This window comes from Gavialis gangeticus, unplaced genomic scaffold, assembly GCF_001723915.1.
Source record: "Gavialis gangeticus isolate Ggan-Ray unplaced genomic scaffold, GavGan_comp1, whole genome shotgun sequence".
NCBI lineage: Eukaryota > Metazoa > Chordata > Crocodylia > Gavialidae > Gavialis > Gavialis gangeticus.
The window spans coordinates 77,998,070-78,011,760 of NW_017729025.1; the positions used below are offsets into that span (position 1 = coordinate 77,998,070).

The following is a 13,691-nucleotide window of genomic DNA, read 5'->3' on the forward strand; positions in this document are numbered from 1 at the left end:
TTCTACTCAATCCTTTACTTCCCCATTCTCCATCTCTTTTTTTAAACCTTATTATCATGCTCTCTCCATGCCTGGAATAGGCTCTTTGTTTCTATCCAACCCTACCCAGGCGTTTCATTTTTTTGAAACAATAACAGCATGGCAATGGTCCTGTAAGCTAGAGCACAGAGGAGCTGTTCCTAATGTAGGCTGGCAGACAACAAAACTCCTATTATACAACGTTGAGATACAAAAGGTGGAAATGGTGCATTATTTTATTGTTTGATTTTTGTCCCCTGTATCATAAATTATGTTATCTGCATTTTCAGCAATCTAATGGATGACAAAGAATACAAAGAGTGAGAAATCGAACAATCACTATTGGTGAAACTGTCAATCTAGCTTGCTGTCTCACTGACAATAATTAAACCACCTTTCATTATAGTTCTTCCTTTCAGGGTTTCACATTGTGTAGATAAGCTCATTCCTCTTCCAATTAATCATTAATTATTCATTAGAAACTAACCATTTGTAAAAGTCATTCAATTTTTATCAGACACTTCAGACAAGTTAACTAGGTATTTGCACCTTCTCTTGCACTTGCATGCTTTATTCTTTTCAGGCTTTTCAGGAGGTATAGACAAAATAAAATTCTCAGTCTTCAAAATGCTTTTCTGTGCACTGCCTTTTTCATGTTTTTTTGCACAGGCACACTAATAAACAGATAAGACAACAAACAATAAACAGTACTGCTGAGAATTATATTCATAGAGTTTTACTGTCACAAATGTAGCAATAAACTTGCAGAGCAAATAAGAAAATTGTTCACAGAAAACAGTAATCCATTTCTGGTAGTGGGGTCATTTATATGTATTTTGCATTCTTTTTATATTGGCATATTTACAGTTTCAGATATCCATGGATGAGGCTCCCTCAGTGACCTTTGTCTCTCATTAACTGGGAAGATTTACTTCCCCCCCTATGGCCCACCTACCCACAGTAATATCACATCTCTTCTAGCACAAACTACCATTGTCCTATTACAGACTGTTTGAAAAGGTAAGGGAAATGAGAAAAAGCAAATGATTTTTTTCAGAGGAAGAAAAGAAGGATGCCTCCAGAGAGGTTCTTTCATGAAGTGAAAAAAATATCCTGGCAACAAAGAGTAATCCTCTTCTCTAGCTTGCTCCATCTGTGACCTTTAGAGAGATCTACCAAAGCTAAAGAAAAGTTTAATTAGAAGAAAGGGCAGCTGAAAGAACAGGTAGCTGGCAGAAAGCTTTTAATCTTTGTTGTACAGTGCAAGAATTTCTGAACAATCTATGAAGTCCAAGAGACTGCTTCATAAACGTTGGACAATAGGATTCATCCCTCTGTGGGCTTAATGGAGGCACAATGGGCCTTGGAAGAGAAAAGACATCTTATTTTGAAATCACAATATTGGGCCTGACAGAACTGATGCTTTCTGAAAAAGTTAGTCCCTAAGGTGCCATCCTGCCCCACCTTCTGTCCCATAAGATAAAGAAATACTATGAAGCTAGTTCGGATTTGGTTCTTGGAAGAAAACCAACAGTTTACTTTTCTCCTGAAGTTCTTTCCACAAAACATTAGTGTTCTTCAACTTATTTAAACTGGAGAAAGATTATTTCTCCCATCTTGCTTTTAAAGAACTTCTATGAGCAAATGAACTTAAATGGGATCAGTAACATGACTAAAGGCCATCATGAATAGGTTTTTATATTGATAGATCATCCTTCCAATTTTCTTTCCAGAAAAGGATCTTCAGAGCTGCAAAAAATGTGATAAATAAAGCTTAGGTGCTGAAGTGTTGTTATGTATGCCCACCAACAAATTAGACAACACTATCTATGCTGGACATTTATAAAACGTCCATCAATTTATCTGGCTCAGTATATTCGTAGAGGAACATGGTCATGCTATTGATAAAATGGAGTCAACAACTCCAATGTAAACCATATTAGACTTTTCAGGAATAATATCGTAATCTCACGTGGCATACAGAAATTTGGCGAGACTTTTTATTTTATTTTCAACTGTTTTTAAAAATCAGTTCACTAAATTTTTAGCTACACAACAATAAAAAGAATAATAGTGGCATTTTTTGTATGCCCCCTCTGTACTCGCACTAAAAACATACTTTAGGCTTTTTGGCTGGTTTTTGCTTTTTTTTTTCCATCTGGTTAGACAGTTTGATCTATTCTACAATCTCCTTTAATTCAATTAAAACAAACAATAAAAGACATGAGACGTTATTCTTTAAAAGTATGCGGTAGTCACTTCTCAAAGAAGCTCATCTGACCTTCTAGTCACTGCAGGTTCCTACCCAAAACTGTCCTCTTTTCAGTATGTATCCCATTACAATTAGACTTTCCACTGAACTAACCCTACATTATGGCTAACATCTTTAGAGTAAACAACTCAATTAAATTTATATAGTACCTTTTCTACAATCTGCACACACTTAATATAGAGTAAAATCATGGATCAGTAGAAAATGCGTCGTTTGTGCATAAGTGCACAACTGCCGTAATACCCAATGCGAAACATATCAGAAATATTTTATCAAATACCTTCTGTATTACCTTCAAGTACAAACAAAGCCTCAAAATCCTATATTAGGATTAAGAGGCTTAACTAGGTGTCCAAGCCTAACTAGCCCAAACACTTATTTGCAGCCCTTTTGTAACTATTTGAAGCTCCACTGAAGTCAATAGGTCACAGGCAGGTCCAGTAGGCTATGCCCACACAGATCCACTTGATAATCCAAGCTCCAAGTCATAACCTCCCTCATCAATACACCAGTCTCGACCTTATCTCGGCACATTCATTTTTAGCTCTCTCTTAGGGGACACTAATCTTTTGTTCTCTTGATAATGACTGCACTGAGGGGAAAGTAAAAGGAATCCAATACCATTTCATTTTCTGTTGTTTCCATGAGTTCCCAATGTTGCTATGAAATAACAAGGCCAGAAGCAAGTAAGTACACATACAACACAAAGAGTGTGATTCATCCCAAAAGTTTAATTGGAAAAGCAACAACGGTCAGACAGTCGCAACTAGCTTGAAGCAGTGCAATGCACTAGCAACAGAGAGACATAGCCCAGGGATGGCTGTGGCCCAGAGTCCTAATCTGTCATCACTGTGCTATCTACAAATCAGAGAGCCTGGCCAGCCCGGGGGGTAAAAGAGAATCATTACTCTAACAATCCTCTGGGAAGAGAGGCAGGAATAGAAGCAAAAACTTACAGTAACCTTGAAGCAAGGTTTTCACATGCTCCAGTGAATTTACAGATTTTACTGGCAAGGCTCTATTAATGAAGCCTACCTGCAGAAGGACTGAAGCCTCATTCTTACAGCAGGTGGCATTTTTATAGCAATAAAGAAGAAGAAACCATATGCTCAGCAAATGACAGGAATGACACAGAAGCTAGGGTAAAAAACCATGACCATGGTTTTGTTAGATAGGGCTGCTTTGTGCCAGTCTAAATTATTTTATGCCAAACAAATCTCAGAAATATTCTTTCCAGTATCGGCCTAGAACCTAGCACCAACAAATCATTAGCCACTAAGTTGTTCTTTTAAACTCAATCAAAATGTCTGATGACTACAAAAAAAACAATCAGATTGTGCGCGACTGGAAACCAGCAATACTGCTCCTATCATTGCCCATTTACTTTTGTGAGAATATTGCAAATGGAAACTATTTACACACTTTGAGCCCACTTGGGGCTTGTCCACACTGCAACAGTGGCACCTGCTGGTGCTGTCCTTCCTGAGCATGCCTTCGCCACCTGCTCCCATTCACATGCTCCAAACCTGGAAACATGCTGGGTATGACTCTGGAGCAGCGTTACCAACAGCTCATCTTGATAACTAGGGACCTACTTCATTTGCGGTTTCATGGATTTTGCGGAGACTGCAAAATCCAGGGCTGTCCACAAAAACAAAAAAAACAATATTAATAACGTAATAAAAATAAAACACCGACTCCCCAGTGGGAGCCAGAAGCCCTCACTGCCGGGGCAGGGAAGTGCAGGCTGGCAGGGCAATAGACAAGATGGTGGCTGTCCCATCATTCCTCTTCTCCCCACTGGGGTCTTTCCACCAATCAGTGCTGAGGGGCAGGGTGACATGAAGGGCAGCCAGCAAGCAAGATGGTGGCCACTCCCTAGCCCCTCCCCCCCAGGCCTCTCTGCCAATCAGCACCAAGGGGTAGAGTGGCATAAAGCAGCCAGAAAGCAAGATGGCAGCTGCTCCCTTGTCCCTTCTCCCCCCAAGGCCTCTCTGCCAATCAGCACCAAGGGGCAGGGCCGCCACAAAATACCCATGGAATTGGCTCTATGTCCCACGAGCGAGCTATGAAAAACCCTGTGTCTCACCATGATTTAGGTAGATCCCTACCAATAACAGTAGAGACCAGTGTACTTCTTTTTAGAGCTGCTTGCTGCTGAGCTAGGACACACTCCTGCCACAATACAGGCAAGCCCTTAAGCTCACAAAATGGGACTGTAATTTAACCCAGTTTGAATATCCCAGAATCTAAAAATGTTGAACCACTAGAATACGTAAACTTCCACTAGCCATTTTAGTAATTTTCCGTTCCCCCAAAATGCTTACTGCCCACCTCCCACTTCACTGGCTTATGCAGCCTATGGAATTCACTGAGTTGAACTATTCATGTGACTAAGACGTGCAGGATTTGGTCTAAAATGACTAAAGGCTCCACTCCCTATGTAGGCAATTTTCCCTGTAGTAAGGACTTTAACAACTGACCTTAAGAATCCAGACTGACGGAATACTTTCATATTTTGTTACACTGTACCCAGAAATCACCACACACTGAGATGAGAAAAATACTCCCACATTGTGATTTTATGCTCTGAAGCACTTGCATTTACAATACTTCTTTTAAAGGCCACCCATCAACTATGCCTGCTAAGGGAATCATGTAAACATATAATGGATACGATTAGTATAAAGGTTAGACTGCCTACCCCACCTGCTGTTCATAACAAACACTGTTTCCTCAGCAATCAGAATGATACATTTTAAGCTGGGTAGTGAAGAAAATGAAAAAAGACTTTTAATGTTTATATTTTCCTAATTTATAAGAGGGCATGGCTAATTAGATGTGCTGCAAAATTCCTGTAACTTAAATACCTATAAGCTATTACCATTTTACAGCTCCCTTCAAATAATATCTGCCTCCATAATATACATAGATTCTTAATGAATTATACAGAATCCTTTAAAACAATTCTGGCTCTTTTACAGTTAATACATACAACCTCGATGCTGCTAGCTTTTAAAGCACACAGAATTTCAGAATGAATTTTAAGCACACTTCTTTGTTACAGAAACTAACACAGAGATCCTGGGAAGAATGGAAACAAAACTGTATATAGCAGCAGATAGCTCTTTTTATGCATTTAAATTATCTGAACAAAGATAGAAAAAGTAACAGAACTTCAAACTTCCCTTATTTTGGCCTCCTCTACACATTAACTGGTTAATTTGTACAATTACCCTGACACCAACTACACATGCAAAGTACTTGTCACACAATGAAAAACTCTAAAATTAGACCTAAAAAAGGTATACTAACTTTATAGCTGGTTGCTATTGAGCTTTAATTTGCATGTGGAGTGGGGTCTCCTCTGCTGCTGGGAGGGCTCCCAGCTGCAGGGGTGCACCTTGCCAGCTGGGGCTGCAAGTCCTGCAACTGCAGGAAGCCCCCAGGCTGGAGGACCGCACCCTAAGGCAAGGGAGTGGTGTTCCTCCCACTCCAGGGGTGCATGGAGCTCCTAGCTGTAAGAGCTTGCTTCTTGCCGGTGTGGGGGGAGCCCAGGATCAGCAGTAAAGCCTGACAGAACCTAATGTGTGAACTCACAATTGCGCCTCCTGCCATGCCCGGGTGGCACAGCAGGAGGCACAGTTGTGTGAATTGTGCATTAGATCCCATTGCTCCTTTACCTGCATGTGAAGAGGGGACCTTGGATTAGAAAAAATACACAACAGATGTAGAGCTGTTTTAAAATAATTTATAAATACTGTATTATGACCTGGTTATCAGGATGCTTACCACTGATTAGAAAGTGTTAAATGAATACAGCTGTTAGGAAAACAAATTGAAACAATTACTCAAATCAGCGCACAGTAAACACTTTCTGTGTGGACATATGAAGAGTACCCTTTAAGTTTCAAAAGGGCTGCAGCTGGTACATACTAATTATTTTAAGTGAATGAACTGCGAAGTATTCAAACAATTTATCCAGGGCCCAACCTGGAGCTGTTTTCCTACATTTGAATCATTCTCACCTCATTCACACACAAAAATTAGAATGTACCAGCAGCTGCCCTTTTGAAACATTCTTCTTCTGAAAGGGATCCAAGTATTGGTGTGTCCACACTCTTAAGGGTTGCTGTTAAACAGTGGCAAAAACCACTGACTTTGGGAATGGCTCAACATCCTCAGACTGATTTGAAGAAGCAAGACAATAATAGCCTCAGAATGGACAAGAAGAAAGGAAATGACTGACACTTTCTGGAGAGATTTTTTTGGGTGGTATCTTTTATTGGACCAACTGCATAGTTAGGATAGAGTTAGATAAGTTTTAGAATGCAAGACATTCTTCGGGTCACTTTCTGGAGGAGATACAGTAGTTGGGAAGCTGTCTCTTCAGACTGGCATAGTTGTGTTGCCGTGCTGCACCAGCTGTCAAAGTCCAGAGAATATATGAGAGGCAAGGTTTTTTTTTCTTTTAGTAATCTCTCTTATTGAACCAACGTCTTTTATTGAACCAACATCTCTTCCCAACTATACGATTGATCCAAAAAAGATATCACCAAAAAAATCCTTGTCTCTGCAACTGGAACAGGCATTTGCTGAGGTGCCTCATGGAGCTAGGCTTACCAATCATCTCTTTCTGTCTCTCTCAAATTCCATCCAAACTGAAACATGTCCTACAAACAGTTTCTGTTTCAACAAACCAGCATTTTCCAATGCAGAACCGTATTGTTGAAAAATTCTCTACCAACTCCAAAAGTCACATACAGTTTTCTTCATTGTTAAAACCAAGTAATATTTATCAGTGGTCACAGACAGCCAAAGGGAAGAACTAGAGCTGGGAAACACAATCAGACCTGCTCAATAAGCAAAGCTGATAGAGGATTGCAGCCCAGGACCTGATTCCACCTCAAGACAGGTATGTTATATCCCAATTGAGAATTATCGTTTAGATGAGCAAACCTTTTAGCTTTTACAAAGAACAAAAATTGGAACATTTCTGGATCTCTACATACAGTGCTCTTCTACAGCAAACAACATCATATCTTTTTCATAAACTGATCAGGCTCCATTTTAAAACCAATTAGTAAAAAATATACGACATAACTCCTCTCCCCACTGTACTATCAAGCTACAAAAGTTTAAATCAAATCTTAATGATTAGACAGAATTTACTTAAGGATCATAAAATCGCATACTACTTTAAACCAATTTTATACCTTTAAATAAAGCACATGGAAATAATTAAGTTTCAGCTTGAAGCTGAAGTACATTTGATTCTACTGAGAGGCTAACTTTAGGAAAGGGAGTAATTCAGAAGACAGTGCTTATTCTTTCAGTTTCTATCATTCAAAATAATAATAACAATAGAAATAAAAATAAGATACTGTAACCTATCCTCAATTGCCAGAGAAGTCAGAACAGACAGTCTGCTTCCAACTGCTCTGAAGCAGAAGGCTTCAAAAACATGCCTAATGTGACACACAGTATTGAGGGAGAAGAGAAATTGAGAGAGCACTTTAAATTACAAATGTGGCAACAAACATGGAATTAGACAGCAAGCCCTACAGCTTTTTGATGCCACCTGATGTGCAGCTAATCAAGATAATTATCAAAAGAAAATTCAAGATAATTTGTCCACACTTTCAGAAAGGATTTATTTTTTTGATAAAGCAGATTATGCCTTAAGGTCAGGGGGTTAAATTCATCTGGCCCTAAGGGCCAGATAAGTGGTTTAAGGCTGGTTGGCGGGCTGGATCCTTTTACTATGTAGAAATTTAAATTTTGAGTTCTCCCTGCAAGTCTAGGTAAAAACATATCCAATGCCTCTGATACCATGAAACCTAAGAAGGAAAATGAAGAAGCCCAAACTCCAAATACTGGAAGTTAAAACAGTTATATTTTTTTTCATCTGGACACAAAGAGAAGAGGTCTACTAAGACAAACCACTCTCTTAGTCAAACTGCACTGTCTAACCATGTGTAATCATTGACCAGCATAGGCCTGGACATCAGGGTTCTACCATGTCTACACATCAAACAAAACAAAATTGTTATGGAAAACTGCTGGGGATTTGTGTTACAGCTTAATTTAGAACAATCATTTTGTTGTGTTATTGTTAATAAGTGTCAAAAAGCTTTAAAGCTTTGCCTCCTCATTTCAAAACAGTTCCCATTACAGACCAAATCTGTAATTTGATCCTTGCAAGGCCTTCACACCCATGCAAATCCAATTATAGATATGAGGCCAGTATTCATAATAAACAGCACTCTCTGAAAATTGCTTATCACCTCCAATGCTAACAGGCTAAATGCTAATAACACCCATAGAAGGGAAAACTGAATGTTGGGCTTAGAAAGAAATAGGCTTTGACAGAATTCAGAAGTAGCACAGCTGGCTGCAAGCTATGTAAACAGACAAGTGTAGGCTAGGAGTAGAGATTATCCATATTTTTCTTCTGTTAATTGTCCAAGCACAGCTCTGTAAATGTATAAGAAATTTAAACTCAGTCCAGTTGTCTGAATTATATCACACTAATATATCCCATTGTGCTACCTTCTGATCGGTTAGAAGAGCAAAATTTAAATACTTCTGAGAAAAAGAAACATTTTTTTAAAGTAAAAGTGTATGTTATTATAGGCTTACTAAATTGCAGGTTTCTTTTTGCCTGTAATTGTATTCAGCTTTCATCTACACAGAAGTGGGCTGAGCAGATCAGAAACCTGACTTTAATTTGACACAATTTTAACAGATTTTGTCTAGATTTAGCATAAATGCAGACACAGTAGAGCAGAGACTTCTCAAATATTCACAATAGTGCCAACAGTGAGAATCCAAATATCAAGTTTTCCCTCAACTGTTTAAGCAAAGAATACATACATGAAATCAAGATGTAGTTTTACAAACTTTGTGTAAGAACCTAGGTTTGAAATTATTTTCAAGAGACAACATGCACCAGTTTAAGTCCAATGTATAATACATTTAAAAAGTTCAACTCCAAGCACAAAAGTTCTCTCAAATGCCAGACAGGGACCACAGTAAGGGGACTGAGAGTAAGTCATGGGGCTCAGGAAATACCTGGAGTGACAACAGGAAACACAAGAAACTGGAGACAGGAGGAACCTCATAGGACTTCTCAGCAGATTCTACTGAGCTCTTGAAGCATCCCCATGACTCCTTGCATAGGTCCCAGGAAGCACCAAGAGCTAGCTGAGGAAGGAAATGGGAAGCAAGAACGATCTTTGAAGCACTTGCAGGGTGCCCTCTGGGTCCTTATTCAACAATTCCAGAACACAAGCAGGAGAATTATGAGCCAAGTCTGCAAGCTGTGCTTGTACTCAATTCTGGTCCATCAGACATCTCAGTCCCAGTGTCACTGGCAGAGTGCAGTGTGCGGTGGATCACTGACTTAGGCTGGCAGACACACAATGGGGAATACTTTTATGAGTGAGCACAAGGTGTGTTATAGCTGTTCTCGGAGCACACAGTGAAATTCCTTTAGTACAGACAAAGCTTAACAGTTAATGAACTCTAATGCAGCACAATGGGAAATGCACGAATCACTTTGGTACCCATAGTCCAAGGGTGGGCAAAATGCAGCCCAGGGGCTGGATGCGACTGCCAGGCCATTCTATCTGGCCCGTGGGGCCCCTCAAAAATTTAAAAAATTAATATTTATCTGCCCCTGGCTGCCTGTCATGTGGCCCTCGATGGCTTACCAAAACTCAGTAAGTGGCCCTCCGCCTGAAATAATTGCCCGCCCCTGCCCTAATCCGTGTCTACTTGGTAAACTTACCGTACCTGGCAGCAGTACCCACAAGCAGCCTATACTTCTCCAGCCCAGCTGCTACTTCAACCAAAAGCAATGCAGTCATGTCCACATGGGCTAACTGGTAGGACTGTGCAAAGCTTCGGTCCCCGATTCAATTCGGCGGAGGTTCAGCCCAATTCGGTGGCCAAATCTCTGAATCCGAATCAAATCAGAGCACACTCAAATCTCTCCGAACCAAATCGGAACCCTCCAAATCGATTCGGAAAGATTCGGTGATTCAGACATAGACACAGCTTTAAATGTTTTTTCTACATACCTCTAGGTAGCAGGTAGCTTGTGAATGCTGTGATGCTGGGGCGCATGGAGTGTCCCACAGAAGCATGGGAGGCTCCCAAGCGCGCTTGGCAGCAGACCCAGAAGTGGACCAGAAGCACTTCTGGTCCAGTACAGGGCTGCCAGGGAGCACGCGAGGGGGCCCCCACGTTCCCCCAGCTTGGTGACTAGTGCCTCCTGGGTCTGGGTGAGGGGGGGGGGCCACCCGGGGTCCCCCCACAGCCGACTGCCAAGCCGGGGGGGGGTGGAGGGGCCTTCTGGCGTACTCCCCGGCGGACCTGGAAGTGGACCAGAAGTACTTCTGGTCCAGCTCTAGGTTTGCCACCAAGCACATGGAGGGCCCCCAATACTCCTGTGGGACGCTCCATCTGCCCCAGCATCACAGCGTTCACTAGCCATGCTGGGACCTCAAGGTATATAGAAAAAACTTTTAAAGCTATGTCTGTGTCCGAATAGCTGAATCAGCATCGAATCTTCAGATTCGGCCAAATCGAATCGGGGCCAGTGATCTTAATCAATGAATCTAATAACTGTCCCTGATTCGGGCCGAATTAGAATTAAATAGGGTCCGCTTCACACACCCCTCCTAATTGGCACTGGCACTCACCAGTCCAACCAGACCACTGCAACATACTTGAGAGTCCTACTGCCAGGCACTGTAAACTTACTGTATAGACATTGCCTTGAAAAAACAGTCTAGTATAAGATCAGCAAATGAAAAAGGGATGCTAGTGCACAAACTAAGTACCTGAATATCAATAAAACTATCACATGCACAAAGCAAACTAAAAGAAATCACTGAAAAATGTCAAGTCTCTAATTTTTTGGATTTAGAAAACCTTATGGAGTTAATTCCAACAATACTAGATTTCAAATACTTATACAAAACTGTGATATAAATGTTATCCCCCCAAAGTTATAAGTTATCAAAATTTATCAAAAGAGTATATATAAAGAGTATCCAGATTAAAAAAGAACACCACAAAGATAAATGTAAAAGTGCTTTCTAATGAATTAAATAAAAGCCTGCATGTCCAAAGATATCTAACACAAAAACAGTGGTTTCCTCAAGTAGTGTAGCTATTGGACCTTTTCACCCCTTAGACCTGTGTTCCTCGGGTGGAAGCAGGCCTTACCTCAAAAATAGGACTCCAGACATATGTATATATATACACTGCCAAGGGATTCCATACTGTATACAAGCAAAATAGTTGGCCCTGCCTTAAAAAACAGTACCAATGCAGAGCTTCATTTTACATTTCAACATCCTGATTCTACAATACAATGTGTTCGGGGCAGACAGATTCATAAGGGGTACAGTGGCACAATCACATCCTCATTTCAGACTAAACTGTAAGAACAGCAGCCAGAGACTATTTTTTAAGGCCCAGAAGCAGGTACACCTTACCACCTCTCTATCTTCAGTAATATATCCCCTCCCCTCCCATTCTCCCCCACATCCCCACTTCCTGCTGCCCCCAGCTGAACAGGGGGTGAGGGGAGCTCCAGAGCCACCCCTGACCCACTCTAGCCAAGCTGCATAAGGAGCCCGGCTCAGCTGGGGACAGCAGTGGCAGCAACAGAGTTAGGGGAAGGGTTGTGCTGCAGAGAAGAGGGGGAAAAGTGGGGGGCACGATTCTTTGGGGACTTCAAAAAAATCACTGACCACTGCTCCCACAGTAGGAGCAAGGGAAGCTGAGAGAGGGAAGTGCAGCCAACTTGGCAGCACTGTTTGCTGTTCCTACACCCCCATCTACAAAATCCTGGAGCAGCCTGTGGGTATGCTTAGGTCTGTCCAAGTATTGTTTACTGCAGGATTGGCGATTAAGACCACACACAACTCAGGGAGCACTAATGCAGAAGAGCAATCCCTTTTGAAACCACTACATGCTACACAGGCTTGAAGTCTAGTCAATCAGAGCGTGTGTAGATGAAACAGGGGCCATAAATTGAAGCAGTGGGTTTTTAAAAACACCATTTCAATTTCAGGCCCTTTAAACCCCCATGTCATGCACACACCCTGCTGACTTACCTGCCTCTCCAGTGGCGGGGTGGGGAGGACAAGCTGCCGGCAAGGTCCCTGGGCTGTGGCGGGGGCTGGTGCTTCCCTTTGTGGCACCTGCCCGCAGGCACCCAGATTGGGCAGTCCCAGGGGGCGCTGCAGCCACAGAGGGAAGCCCCAGACCCCCGTGCAGCTCAGGCAGGCTACAGGGGAGGGGGAAAAAAAAAGGATCAGGCTCGAGACTTTTCTTGGGCAGAGCCTACCTTCCCTGGCTGCTGCAGGGTTTCCTGCAGAGCCCCATAGCTGCACAGAGCCTGGTGCTTTGCTCCATGGCTTTAGGGGCAGCAAACTAAAGCTCCACAGAAGAGTTTTAGTTTGCTGCGCCCCAAGTCATTTAAGGCACATTACACCACCAGATTTACTACAGCGGCTGTAATTAACGAGCAACACACCTCCAGTGCATGCAAACACCAACACCATTAAAATGGTGAAAGAGCATTTAGTCCGCTTTAATGTGTTGTGCACACATGGCCCTCGTTTTGTCTACACACGGCCTCCGACACTAAAAATGGGGCAGTAGCTGACAACCTATTTATATTGGGGAACCCAGTGCTCCACATCCACTGGCACTATTTTTTTGTATTAGTCACAAGCCAAGCAGCCACTCAGGCTAGTGCAGTTAAGGAACACCAATTTGTGTGGCCAGTGGCTCAGATCAGGCAGGGCAGATCTGCATCTTATAGCCTTGCAGCCTCTAGGCAGGCCTCAACCGAGCCCTCCACAGGCTCTAGGCAGCCCTCAGGAAAATGCCAGCTCTTACTTCACGCTCGGTGGCTGGCTACCGGAAAAGCACCGCACGATCCTGTGGCACAGCGCGTCCGAGTGGACAGCAGGGCACGGGTTCTTTTGGGAAGCCTCTGGGCTCATCTTGTGGATCAGGTTCACGCGCCCGTTGCTGCTGACACCCCGCTGCACCCCTGAAAGGGTCTCCGGGCACCCCAGGGTGCCACGGAGCCCGGCCTGAGTCACTGCTACAGACTTAGAGCAGGAGAGGGCGAGGGCGCTGTGCACGCACGAGCGAGCACGTGTGCACTGCACATGCCGTGTACATACACGGCCCGCGCACCGCGGGGATCCGTCCGGAGCTGGATGCCAAGTGCTGCGCTGGGCGGAGGTGGGGGCAGGCTCCGGCCCCCCCCAGCCCGCAGCGCCTGCTCGGGGCGGGTCCGTCTCCTCCTTACCCGGCGCTGGAAGCGGGGGGCAGGGGCGGCCCCGCGGCCGCGCGGCTCCCCCCGGGC

At 42.9% G+C, this 13,691-nt stretch overlaps 1 protein-coding gene across 1 annotated transcript in view; it reads right to left on the bottom strand.

Annotated features, from left to right (window-relative positions):
* AVEN (apoptosis and caspase activation inhibitor) overlaps positions 1 to 13,691 on the bottom strand; it is a 214,150-nt gene that overhangs the window by 199,992 nt on the left and 467 nt on the right. Inside the window, exon 2 of the mRNA XM_019519925.1 lies at positions 13,635 to 13,690. Within this exon, the coding sequence (XP_019375470.1) occupies positions 13,635 to 13,690 (56 nt within the window). The remainder of the gene's footprint in view (positions 1 to 13,634; position 13,691) is intronic.